The sequence below is a fragment of the Geotrypetes seraphini genome, chromosome 7, assembly GCF_902459505.1.
Source record: "Geotrypetes seraphini chromosome 7, aGeoSer1.1, whole genome shotgun sequence".
NCBI classification, from domain to species: domain Eukaryota; kingdom Metazoa; phylum Chordata; class Amphibia; order Gymnophiona; family Dermophiidae; genus Geotrypetes; species Geotrypetes seraphini.
The window spans coordinates 58,026,026-58,039,928 of NC_047090.1; the positions used below are offsets into that span (position 1 = coordinate 58,026,026).

Here is a 13,903-nt window from a genome sequence, read left to right on the forward strand (position 1 = left end):
AACTGGTAGAAGGTATGGCTCCCTGCTGCTGAGCTGAAGTAGAAGGGAGAACCAGGGTTGCCTGGGCCACCAAGGAGCTATTAGAATCATAGTGGCATGATCGTTCTTGAGCGAGGGAATGGAGGGAACGCATACAGGAACAGATTCATCCATTCCAGAAAGAAAGTATCTGCCTCAAGGCGATGATGAGAATATAATAATAATAATTTTATTCTTACATACCACCAAAGCCATGATAGTTCGAGGCAGTTTACAACAAGATGTGCTGGACAATCAGCGAAGTGGTTATAATAAAGAGTTATCGAATATAAGCCATGATGTTTCGAGGCAGTTTACAACGAAAGGTGCTGTAATATATCCTGGAGGCAGTTTGTGGTTGTGGGGAGACGCAAAGAGATATATTTGAGGAGTTCTCCACTGAAAAAAAATGTGATGAAGAGGCGAGGAATTGAGTGTCCATTCGTGAGATTGCAGAAGACGACTCAATTTATCCGCCAGACAGTTTTCTCTCCTTGAATATAGACTGCTTTCTGGAAGGTGTTGTGATGGATCGCCCAGTCCCACACCCTTTGAGCTTCCTGACAAAGAGGAAGAGATCCTGTTCCTCCCTGCTTGTTGATGTAGTACATGACGACTTGATTGTCTGTCCAAATAAGGACTACCTGGTCGTGAAGAAGATGCTGAAAAGCTTTGAAAGCATTGAAGATCACTCTGAGTTCCAACAGATTGATGTGACACTGATGATCTGTGCTAGACCAGTGGCCTTGAGTACGGAGACTGTCGAGATGAGCCCCCCAAGCGTAGGTCGAGGAATCTGTCGTGAGGACCTGCTGATGAGGTGGTGTCTGAAACAGTAAACCTCTGGAGAGATTGGAAGAGAGCATCCACCTGTGGAGAGACTGTCTCAACAAAGGAGTGACTGCAATGTTGAGTGAATGCAGTGAGAGAGTGGGTCGCAAGCCTGCACCCACTGAGATGCCAGTGTCCACTGAGGAATTCTGAGGTGAAGTCTGGCAAAAGGAGTTGCGTGAACGGTCGAGGCCATGTGACCGAGTAGTACCATCATGTGAAGAAAGGGAAGACGCTTTGCAGCAAAACTGAAGGACAGCATCCAGATACTGCTGAGGAAAGAATGCTCTGAGCTGGACAGTGTCCAGAACAGCTCCGATGAACTGTAGGTTTTGAGAGGGCTGAAGGAGGGATTTGGGAAAGTTGATTTCGAATCCCAAGTTTTCTAGGAACCATGTAGTCTGTTGGGTCGCTACAATAACCCCCTGAGATGTTGAATCTTTGATGAGCCAGTTGTCCATGTAGGGGAACACCTGAAGAACATGGCTCCACAGAGCTGCTGCAACCACCACTAGGCACTTGGTGAACAATCTTGGAAATGATGCCAGGCCGAAGAGCAGCATTCTGTACTGAAAATGGAGATTCCCCACCCGAAATCTGAGGTACTGACGGGAGGCCGGATGCAAGTGTATGCCTCCTTGAGATCTAGAGCACTGTTCTTCAACCGCCGGTCCGGAGACCAATGCCGGTCCGCAGAAAATTCCTGCCGGTCCGCGCAGGACTGGCGAGATTGACGAGCTGTAGTCTGTGCAGGGCCGGAGAGATCATGGGGAGCCTCCGACAGTGTGCTTTCTCCCCTTACTCCTTACTTACCAGCGCAACGATTCAGGAAGGCAGCCTTGGGGCTTTAGTTGAGTCGCGGCCGCCTCTGATAATGCAACTTCTGCTTTCCTCAGAGGCAGTGCGACCCAACAAAGGACCCGAGGCTGCCTTCCTGAATCGCTGCGCTGGCAAGTAAGAAAAGTTGTTGGGAGGGAAGAAAGCCACTGTTAAGAGGCTGGGAAGCTGCTGGGCATGGTAAAAAAAAAAAAAAAGGGACAGCTGCTACTGGACCTGGAGAGGGAGGGAGAAGGAGAGATGCTGCTGAGAAGGGAGGAGGGAAAGGAGTCTGGGAAGCTGCTTGGCAAGGGAAAAAAAGGGACAGTTGCTATTGGACCTGGAGAGAGAGAAGGAGAGATGCTGCTGAGAGGGGAGGAGGGAAAGGAGTCTGGGAAGCTGCTGGGCAAGGGAAAAAAAAAGGACAGCTGCTACTGGACCTGGGGAGGAGAGATGCTGCTGAGAGGGGAGGAGGGAAAGGGAAGGGAAGAGAGTTACTGCTGAACAGGGAGAGGAGGGAAGGGAGAAGAAAAAAGGAAGGAAACAGCTGGCAGGGAGATTAGAGGAGGGGAAGGGGAGAGACAGGAATGAAATGGGAAGGGGGGTCAGCAGAGAAATTGAGAGGGACAAAGATACTAGATATGGTGTAGGAGAGATAAAAATGAAGAGAGCTGTGAAGCTGGAATGAATCATGTAAAAAGGAGAGAGGGGCATAGGCTGGATGGAAAGGGGAGAGGGGCATAGAAAGAAGACAAATACTATATGAAAGAGAGAGAGGTCAGACAGTAGATGGAAGGGGCAGATGCTGGATTGAAGAGACAGAGAGGACAGACGCTGGAAGGAAGAGTGAAAAGAAGATGAAAGTAGAAACCAGAGATAACAAAAGGTAGAAACAAATAATTTTATTTCTAATTGTAATTAGAATATATCAGATTTTAAATATATATCCTGCTAGAGCTGGTGTTAGACATAACTGGGGGCTACAAAGTCCAGGCAGTGGCTTAGGGTTCTCTCTGACCAGGGGAACAGTTGCCCTGGTTGCACTCCCCTAACCCTATTCCTGCTATGTGTGACTGCGGTATTCTGTTAGCATGATATTTCTGTGTAGCATTCTGTAATTTGGCTTATTTAGTTTTCTTGATAGTAGAGGGGCTATATGTGAAGGGGAGGGGAGGCAGGGGTTTTGTTGATCCTTGCTCTGTATTATTTGTATTTATAAAATGACAATTGTACAGAAAGCACAATTACTTACCGTAACAGGTGTTATCCAGGGAAACAGGCAGCTATTCTCACATATGGGTGACATCGACGGAGCCCGGATGCGGACGCCTCACAAGCAGACTTGCTTGAAGAAACCAGAAGGTTCGAGTCGACAGCACCGCGCATGCGTGAGTGCCTTCCCGCCCAGCCTAGGGCGCATCTCTTCAGTTCAGAAAGCTAGCAGAGAAGCCAACCAGGGAAGGTGGTTGGGTTGTGAGAATAGCTGCCTGCTGTCCCTGGATAACACCTGTTATGGTAAGTAACTGTGCTTTATTCCAGGACAAGCAGGCAGCCTATTCTCACATATGGGTGACCTCCAAGCTAACCAGAATGGGAAGGAGGGAGTGTTGGCAATTTAGGAGAATAAATTTTGTAATACTGTTTGGCCAAACTGTCCATCCCGTCTGGAGAAAGTATCCAGACAATAGTGAGAAGTGCAGGTATGAACCGAGGACCAAGTAGCAGCCTTGCAAATTTCCTCAATAGGAGTAATTCTGAGGAAAGCTACTGAAGCTGCCATTACTCTAACTTTATGGGCTGTGACTCTACTGTGTAGGGGTAATCCAGCCTGGGCATAGCAGAATGAAATACAAGCAGCCATCCAGTTGGAGATGGTACGCTTAGAAACCCCCTGTTCTGCTGTTCCAGAGGAACTGGTTCGATGGCATGAAGATGAAGCAGAGCTTGAGCTTCCTGAAAAAGAAGGGCAGTCTGGGAAGGATACTCTCTTGGAGGAAGCTCTGGAGGAACCTGAGTGAAATGAAGAGAGTATCCTTCCCTGATGATGGTAAGTACCCAGAGGCCGGATGTAATGTTCGTCCATCGATGGTAAAAAAAAGATGGAGACGACCTCCTATAGGGGGAAAAGAAGGCAGAGTCAGAACGGTGGAGGTTATGCTCTGTTATAAACAGTCAAAAAGGCTGAGTAGCCTTAGGTGCAGCAGAAGATTGAGGTTTTTGTTGCTTCATAGGCTACTGTTTTTTAAGAGGAGGACGAATGTAAGGAGCCGTCCTCAGAGTAAACCGCCGTTGGTAGATAGGAGCAGGGTGTGTAGGGTTGGCAGGAGCTGACTTTGGCTTAGGTCTGACAATAGAAGCAAAGGATTTTTCATGGTCAATTTCTTGGTGGCTGCCTCGATAGATTCATCAAAGAGGTCAATGCCTTCACAAGGAATATTAGCTAAGCGATCTTGAAGATTAGGGTCCATGTCAATGATACAAAGCTAGGCAAGACGACGCATAGCTACAGAGCAAGCCACCACTCGGGCAGACAACTCGAAGGCATCATAAGATGACTGGAGGAGATGTAATCGGAGTTGAGATAAAGAAGCAAGAACTTCTTGAAATTCAAAGTGCTTTTGAGTATCCAAATAAGTCAAGAATTTTGGTAATAGAGAAATGAGGAACTCAAAATAAGTAATAAAATGAAAATTATAATTTGGGACTTTAGAGGACATTATGGCATTTTGATAGATGCGACGTCCGAATTTGTCCATAGTTTTCCCTTCCCTTCCAGGAGGAACAGTGGCATAAACCTTGGAAGGATGGGACCTTTTTAAGGAGGACTCAACAAGCAGGAATTGATAAGATAACTGTGAGTTGTCAAACCCTTTGCGATGCACAGTTTTATACCTAGAGTCCAATTTTCCTGGAACAGCTGGTATGGTATAAGGTGTCTCTAGGCATCGACCAAAAGTCTGATTCAAAAGCTTATGAAGAGGGAGCTTAAGAGACTCTGCTGAAGGTTGAGAAAGATGCATGACTTCGAGATACTCCTTAGAGTATTTTGAGCCAGTATCTAATTGAAGATCCAAGTCCACAGCCATTTGACGAAGAAAAGATGAGAAAGATAGCTGATCCGCTAATGCTTTGCCTTGAGAAGGACTCAAGGTCATCGAAGCAGCCTGGGTCGAAGATGAGGCTTCGGCATGAAAAAAGGCATCAAAAGAATAGGGAGACTTGGACGAGGCAATCGAAACCGCTGCATCCTCGAGGTTCGGCATTGGAGACCTCGATCGAGGAGTCGGTGTTGAAGAAGGAAGATACAGAGGCTTAGTTGAAGAAGGTCGTTCTTTGGAAGAAGAACCTTGCCTGGCCTCGATTGTCGATGAGAACTGTGCCTGGAAGCGGATCTCGAAGATCGAGGAGACTTCACCTCGGAGAAAGAAGTAGCCGATGCTATCAAAGAATGGATAGGACTGGAGGCTGTAGATCGAGCTCCGGAGGCTTGGTGGAGAAACCTCGATGCACTCCCAAAGACTCTGCTCCTTGTATAGAGTGTGAGGATTCCTGTCGAGATACTTACAAAGATTCTGCTCCTTGCTTTACGTGCTTAGATGCCAGACCAGACACTCACAGAGACTCTGCTCCCTGCAAAGAGTGTGGAAGCTCAGACTGAGGCAAAGGAAGCGGCTCAACCTCGCGGGAGTCTGCTGAATGCCCAGGCTGGATAAGAGGAAGAAGCTTCGGTCCCATGTTGGTAAGGAACTGAATGAATTGCTTCTCCAACATGGTCTGGAAGGAAGCCGGCAAGGATGGAACCGCGTCTGAAACCAGACCACCTGCTCTGGCTGGAGGTTCCACCGAGGTAGTGATTGTGCTTCGACTTGGAAGTCTTAGGCACTTTAATAACTACCGGTGGAAGTGGCTGCTGAGCTATCTGACCTGAAGAAACAGAGGAAGATACAGCAGATGTCGTCGAAGAGAGAGCCGCTGCAAATGGCGAAAGTCTGATGAGGCTCAAGATGGAAGCAGTCGAAGCAGGAGGAGCCTCGGTCGAGGCCAAGGTCGCCTTTGAAGTCGAGGAAGAATCCATCCCGAAGAGCTTATCCACCGAAATACAATGACGGTTGAAGGCTCGAGGTTGAAGTGTAGCACAGTGCAGGCACGACTTCGAGTGATGTTTCGGCCCAAGGCACTTGAGGCAGCGACGGTGTGGGTCCGTAAGAGAAATCGCACGCTGGCACTTGCTACACTTCTTAAAGCCTGGGACAGGCCGGGACATAGAAGGAAAAATAGCCGCCGCAAGATCGAAGCCCTCGGGCTGCAGCCAAACGGCCTGTCCCGGCAACCGGACGGAAGAGGAAAAAATTTTTTTTTTAAATTAAAAACGAAAGAAATAAAATAAGAATAGGAAAAAAAGTACAAACCGGGGGTCAGAGAAGGCACGAAGTAAAGAAGTTCATGCAGAGAGTCAAAGACGGACTTCTCAGCTCCACGGAAAACTGAGAACTGAGGAGACACACCCTACGCTGGGCGGGAAGGCACTAGCGCATGCGCAGTGCGGTCCACTCAAAACTTCTGGTTTCTTCAAGCAAGTCTGCTTGTGAGGCGTCCGCATCCGGGCTCCATCGATGATGTCACCCATATGTAAGAATAGGCTGCCTGCTTGTCCTGGAATAATATTGTTTCTTTTTATACATTAATAAAATACATTCAGTATAAAATCATAACTTAGGCTTGTGCGGATGAGATCAGATGGTTTGCGAGGACTGAGCTTAAGGAGACGGGGCGGAAACGGGGTTTTTTAATTTCAGTCCTAGTAGTTTGCCGGTCCACAAAATAATTTTTTTTTCCGCCGGTCCATAGGTGTAAAAAGGTTCAAAAACACTGATCTAGAGAACACAACCAATCGTTCTGATCTAGAAGGGGATAAAGGGATGCCAGGGATAACATGCGAAATTTTTCTATGACCAAAAATTTGTTGCGAGCCCTGAGATCCAGTATAGGCTGCAGATTGTCTGTCTTCTTCAGAACTAGAAAGTAACGCGAGTAAAAACCCCTGCTCTGCTGTTCCAAGGGAACTTCTTCGATGGCACGGAGACAAAGCAGAGCTTGAGCTTCCTGAAGAAGAAGGGTGGTCTGGGAAGGATTGGAAGGATACTCTCTTGGAGGAAGCTCTGGTGGAATTTGAGTGAAGAGAATATCCTTCCCTGATTATTGACTGCACCCAGAGGTCAGATGTAATGGTAAAAATGATGGAGACAACCTCCAATGGGAAGAGGAGAGGACAGAGGTAGAACGATGGAGGTTATGCTCTGCTTGAGACAGTCAAAAAGGCCGAGAAGTCTTTGGTGCAGCAGAAGACTGAGGTTTATGTTGCTTCTGCTGTTGTTGCGGTTTCTTGGGAGGTGCTCGAGTGTAAGAAGCTGCCCTCGGAAGATAATGCCTCTGATAGGATGGAAGAGGTCGAGGAGCTGGCTTAGGCTTTGGTCTGACTATGGAAGCAAAAGATTCTCATGCTCAGACAACTTCTTGGTGGGGCCTCTATAGATTCATCAAAGAGGTCATTGCCTTCACAAGGAATATTGGCCAGACGATCCTGAATGTTGGGATCTATATCAATGGTGCAAAGCCAGGTAAGGCGGCGCATCGCTTCTGAGAAAGTAGTGGCCCTCAAAAGTTCAAAGGCATCATAAGATGACTGAAGAAGGTGTAATCTGAGTTGTGCTAAAGTAGCAATGACTTGCTGGAACTCTAAAAGCCTGTGTTGGCCAAGATCTGTAGAAAAACCAGGGAGTATATCAATAAAATACTTGAAATAAGTAGTTAAGATAAAATTATAATTTAAAACCCTGGAGGCCATCATCGAATTTTGATAAAGACGACGGCCAAACTTGTCCATAGTCCTGCCCTATTTGCCAGGAGGTACGGTAGCATAGACCCTGGAAGGATGACTCCTCTTTAAGGAAGATTCCACAAGAAGGGACTGATGAGATAGTTGAGAGTTCTCAAAGCCCTTGCAATGTACAGTTCTATACCTCGATTCCAACTTGCCTGGAACAAATGGGATGGCATAAGAAGTCTCCAGATTTCATTTGAAAGTTTGAGAAAGAAGCCTGTTAAGAGGAAGTTTGAGAGACTCCACAGGAGGCCGAGGCAAACTCATTTCCCCTAAATACTCCTTAGAGTACTTAGAACCAGAGTCCAATTTAAGATCCAGGTCCTCAGCCATTTGACGGAAGAAGGAGGAAAAGGACAACTGATCTGCAAGAGAATGGCCTCGAAAGGGACTCGATGACCTCGAGGCACCTCGAGTGGAAAACGAAGGTGAGGCCTCTCGAGTATTGATATCCCAGCAAATAAGCAGACTGGGACAAGGCACTGGGAGAAGCTGAGCCCTCAGGATCTGCTATTGGTGTCCTGGATCGAGGAGTTGGAGGCCTCGAAGAGCTGGAACACCTGGACAAGGAAAGCTGCCTCGAGGGTGCCTCGACCGGGGATGAGAGTGCTGCCTGGAAGCAGGTCTCGTGCGAGGTCAAGGAGACTTCGCCCTATACCTCGAAACAGGCAATGCCTTATCCGAGAATATAGGGCTGGAAGCTGTAGATCGAAGTCCCATAGACTCAGTGGTTTGGATCGAGGAATCTCGAAGCACTCCCAAAGACTCAGCTCCTTGTATGGAGTGTAAGGATTCCAGACAAGACACTCGCAAAGACTTGACTCCTTGCATAGAGTGTGAAGATTCCAGACCAGACACGCGCAAAGATTGGAATCCTTGCATAGAGTGTGTAGATTCAGCTCGAGGCACAGGCAAGGACTCGACCTCTTGTGAGACTGCTGAGTGCCCAGGCTGGATTGCAGGAAGCAGAGTTGAGGCAGGACTATATTTGGTCAGTAACTGAACAAATTCCCGCTCTAAAATGGTCTGGATGGTAGCCTGCAATTGTGCAGTCTGAAACTGGACCACTTGCTGAGGCTAAAGGCTCCGAGGATGAAGAGGAAGAATGCTTTGACTTGGAGGAATAATGCTTAAGTAGCTTGAGGACCACCTTTGGAACTGTCTGCCAAGGTTTCTGACCTGAGGGAAGCTCAGAAGACTTGGCAGATTTGCTCAAGGTCGAGGACGTTCCAAACAAGGATGGTCCGATGAGAGTCGAGGTCGAAATCATGGAGCCAGGAGGACACCCCGTAGCAGGCCTGACCGAATCGGAGGTCAAAGGTGAAGTATTTCTTTTTTTTTGTTTTTTTTATTTATTCAATTTTCTATACCTTTCTCCCAGGGGAGCTCAGAACGGTTTACATGCATTTATTCAGGTACTCGAGCAGTTTTTTTCCCCTCTCTGTCTCGGCGGGCTCTATCTAACATACCTTTGGCAATGGGGGATTAAGTGACTTGCCCAGGGTCACAAGGAGCAGGGTGGGTTTGAACCCACAACCTCAGTGTACTGAGGCTGTAGCTTTAACCACTGCGCCACACTCTCCCCTAGTAGGAGTTTCCATCCCGAAAATATTCTCCACTTGAACTCGACAACGTTTGAGGGCTCGAGGTTGAAGGGTAGCACAGGGAACGCACGACTCCAGGCAATGGTCAAGCCCCAGACACTGAAGGCACCAGCGGTGTGGGTCAGTGAGGGAGATCGCACGCTGGCACTGGCTACACTTCTTGAAGCCCGTGACCAGCCGGGACATAGAAGGAAAAATAGCCGCCGCAAAGTTGAAGCCCGCAGGCTGAGGACGCGTGACAGGCCCTGCCATCACTCGATGAAAAAATTCAACTTTTTTTTTTTTTTTTTTAACAATGACCAAAAGAAAAGCACAGCAACACGGTAATAAGAAAATAAAACACGAGCTACGGTGAGAGAAGGCACGAAGCGAACTAAGTTCAGCGCAGAGCGTCAAAGATGGACTTCTCAGTTCAGTTCGGATCAGGGGGGGTGAAAGGTTGCGTCTCGTCAGGAGAGATTGGCTATCTTTCCCTAAACCACGGCACTTCGGGGGGAGGATTGTGGCAGGGGAGATGAGCCATTGCTGGGCCTGCTGCGGCCCCTTTTAGGCACTTATACCTGTTTTGACTTGGTCTAAGTCAAAACGTATAAGTGCTGACTAGGCAACCTGTTAAAACTGAGAACTGAGGAGACGCGCCCTGTGCTGGGCGGGAAGGCACTCGCATGTGTGCGGTGCGGCAGACTCAAAACTTCTGAGTTTCTTCAAGCAAGTCTGCCTTCGAGGCTGTCCACATCCGGGCTCCGTGGATGATGTCACCCACATATGAAAATAGGCTGCCTGCTTGTCCTGGGATAACGTTATACACACCACAGACGAGGGCTTGGAGTAGGGAGTTGGGAAGGCAGGGAGAACAGATGCTCAGGAGGTTGGGAAAGAGAGATACTACAAGTACTGGGCGAGGGTTGGGAAGGACAAATGCATGGGCTGGGGGGGAGGTTAGGAAAGAAGGGAAATAGAGATGTCGCACAGGTGGGGTAGTTGGAAGGGAGAGAAAGAAATGCTGCCAGTAGGGGAGGGAAAAGGAACGGAGAATTGTTGAACGTCAGTGTGTGGCATGAGAGGGAAAGAGAGATGATGTATATGGGGAAAGGAAGAAAGTGAGAATTGTTGGACATGATAGTGGTAGAGAGATGGGAGGGAAAAATGTTACACTGGCAGGGATGATAGATGACTCAAAGAAGGGAGAGATGTCAGACCACTGGAATGGGAAGGAGAGAGATATGCCAGACCACAGAATGGAAGGGAAGGAGGGGAGAGAGATGCTAGGTGGCAAAAGGGGAGAGATTTGAGGTTGAGGGGTGGTAGATTCAGGGGCAATGTTAGGAAATTCTACTTTACGGAGAGGGTGGTGGATACCTGGAATGCGCTCCCAAGATAGGTGGTGGAGAGTAAAACTGTGACTGAGTTCAAAGAAGCGTGGGATGAACACAGAAGATTTAGAATCAGAAAATAATATTAAAGATTGAACTAGGCCAGTTACTGGGCAGACTTGTACGGTCTGTGTCTGTGCATGGCCGTTTGGAGGAGGATGGGCAGGGGAGGGCTTCAATGGCTGGGAGGGTGTAGATGGGCTGGAGTAAGTCTTAACAGAGATTTCGGCAGTTGGAACCCAAGCACAGTACTATGTTTAGATGTAAGACCTCGGGAAAAGGGAGGGTAGGAGCGATGCCAGACCATGGAAGAGGAGAGATTCCAGGCTATGGGAAGGAGAGGAGAAAGATGCCTGACCATATGAGGGGGGAAGGGGGAAGACAGAGGTGTCTGACCATGGGAGAGGGATGAGATGGTGCATAGGGATGGAGGGGAAGGGGAGATAGAGGGAGGAGACGGTGCACAGCAATCGGTGCGGCAGGGAAGGGATAAGAAGAAATGCTTCTTATGGATAGATGAGAGTAGGGGGAGAAGAAAGAGGGAGGTCAAAATAAAAATATATTTAAAAAAAAGGGAGATGATATACATGGATAGATGTGAAGGGAAGACATGGAAAAGTAGATTTTGAGAAGAAAGCAGGAAAATGGAAGAATGCGACGTTTGAGGGCTCGAGGTTGAAGACTAGCACAGCAAATGCACAACTCCGGGCAATGGTCAGGCCCCAGACACTGAAGACAGCAGCGGTGTGGGTCAATGAAGGAGATCGCACGCTGGCACTTTGCCCATGTGCCTAAGGCCCCGCCCACATGTGGGCCTAAGGCAATTGGGCCAATTCCGGTTGGCCCAGGCGCCTAAGGCCCTTCCTGTGGGCAGGGCCTTAGGCTCCTAGTCCAATCAGGGCCTAAGGCCTGCCACTCGGCGGGCCTGCCGGGCGGACAGGCTTGGGACCCGTCCATCCGGCTAACTGATTTTAGGTAAGGGGGGTGTCGCGGGGTCACAGTTTGGGGGGGCGGTGGAGGGGTTCGTGGTCATGGAGGGTGCGTTGTGGGCAGGAGGGCCTGGGATCCCTCCTGTTTGTATTGGATCAGAGGGGTGGGGGATCGCCGGGGCAAGAGGGATTGGGCTCCCTCCTGCCTGTATCGGATCGGAGGGGTGGGGGTGGCTCGCCGGGGCAAGAGGGTTGGTGGGCTCTCTCCTGCCTGTATCGGATCGGGGGGATGGGGGTCACCGGGGCAGGAGGGGTTGGGCTCCCTCCTGCCTGTATCGGTTCAGTGGGGGGAGGGGCGGATCACAGCAGGAGAGATTGGGCATCTCTCCTGCAGCGAACGCGATCACCCTTCTACCCGAACTGCCACGAACTGCGGCAGAAGAGATTGGGTATCTCTCCAGCCGCGGGTCACAGCAATTCGGAGGTGGGCCGATCGTCATCGCAATCACGGCAGGGGAGATGAGCTATCTCTCCTGCCGAAACCGTTATGGGGGGAGGGGATCTGTAACTGGTGTTTTTGACAGACAGCTTTTAGGCGAAGGACCGGCCCCTCCTTCGCCTAAAAGGTCTGGTTTTGGGTGTTTGGGGCTTAGGCTGGTTTGGGGTTGATAATTTGTTGTAAGTGTGGACGTAGTGGTGGTATGGCCCTTTAAACTGCTGAATGTAGAGGTAGGCCGTTAAAAAAAAAAAAAAAAAAAACTCATTTTGGACGTATTTTTTAAGAATGGACATTTTTCCTGCTTCTACTTTCAGCGTTTAGGGCCTAGGCCAAAAGGGGACTTAGACGTTTTTTTTTATTATGCTCCTCCACATACTTTAATTCTTATCAGAACTGAACATCCACATTGTCACATAATTTGTATGTTTGCTATTAAGTTTACTTTTTGTTATTTCTTATTCCATTTATCAAAGTTCATAAAGTGTATTCATTTATATTACTGTACTTCAAATTTATAAATAAAAAAAAAAAAAAATTTATTACTTCAAATTTATAAATAAAAAAAAAAAAAATATGTTAACATATGTTAAAATATATATAAACATGAGAAGTTATGAATGAATTGAAACTCTCAACATCTGCTTAGTAGTACAAGATATAAAGGGCTATTAATGAATAGAAATTCATTCAACAGTCATAACTGCTGCTGCATTCAAACAATGAACACCTTAAAGTTTACCTGAAACACCAAACAGTTCCTTGCTTTGACAATTATTCCTATTTTTTCCAGCTCTGCTGTGTATGCCGATCGCCGAACAGTTTTGTCATTAAAACGGAACTCAGTGGATCCTCCTAATAAAAGTATTTGTAAAAAAAAAAATAAACAAACAACATGGAATAAAGAAAGGAACTTTACATACAATAGAACCAATAGTTTTGTTCTTTTATAGCTGAGTTGAATAAGCTCACAGTTCCACACAAAATACAAAGCTTCTGTTTACTATAATTGTCAACTCCAGCACATTTAAAGAAAACTAACTGCAATTTGAACGTGGCATGCCTCACAGCTGAATATAAAGTCAGCATTTATTTAAAGACAGAGATAAAAAAATAAATAAACTCAACTGTTGAAGATTTCCTGAAATTTACAGGTGTGATAGGTGTCACAGATCATATGAAAACTAATAGACTTTGTGAATGAATCAAAACTGAGTGTATATATATATATATATATATATATATATATATATATAATATTAATGTTTAGGGAATTAAAATGAGGTTTCATGAAAAAGTCTGAGACCTTGTAATTAAAGATTAAGCTCACAGATTGGCATTTCTTGTCTAAATTGCTGTATTTGCACTTTAGCTGAGCTAAAAAAGTTCAGAAGTTTAATTTTGTGACTCTTAAGACAAGCAAGTTTATGTACCATTGTTTATAAGGTTCTCAGAGGAGCAGAAAACTTGGGGTTTTTACAGAGAGAATCTGTTCCAATGCTAATTGGGAGGTCATACAGAAGTCAGGATGTGTCTGCAGGAAGCCAGCCTTTTACTGACATGATTGGTGTCTGAAAAGGTCAGAGATCAAAAGTGATTTAGAAAGAAAAAGTGAAACACTGCCACCTGCTGGGTTTAAAAACTTAACATTACAATTAAGGATTTAAATGTTACATTGACATAAGGCATTCTTGGAAAGGAAGTCATGTGATCAACTGTGCCATTGTATTCTAAAGCATGTTAATTACTACAAATGATGTCACACAGGGTATAAATCTGTTTGCCCTTGCTTTCTCCCTTTGAAGAGCACTGAAATTGTGATGGCTTGCTCTTCCCAGGCATAGGAGAACTATTAATAAAACCTAATTGATTATTACATGGCTTTTCCTCATGTCTGTTATTTGAATTCACAGAACGGAATCTCTAGCCCAGTCATGTGGGAGAGAGAATCCATT

General features: G+C 46.9%; 1 protein-coding gene across 3 annotated transcripts in view; it reads right to left on the reverse strand.

Moving 5' to 3' along the window:
• SMC1B (structural maintenance of chromosomes 1B) overlaps positions 1-13,903 on the reverse strand; it is an 896,774-nt gene that overhangs the window by 801,696 nt on the left and 81,175 nt on the right. For all 3 annotated transcript variants that reach the window (XM_033952101.1, XM_033952100.1, XM_033952102.1), the window contains exon 3: positions 12,691-12,803. In XM_033952101.1, coding sequence (XP_033807992.1) covers positions 12,691-12,803 — 113 coding nt within the window. The remainder of the gene's footprint in view (positions 1-12,690; positions 12,804-13,903) is intronic.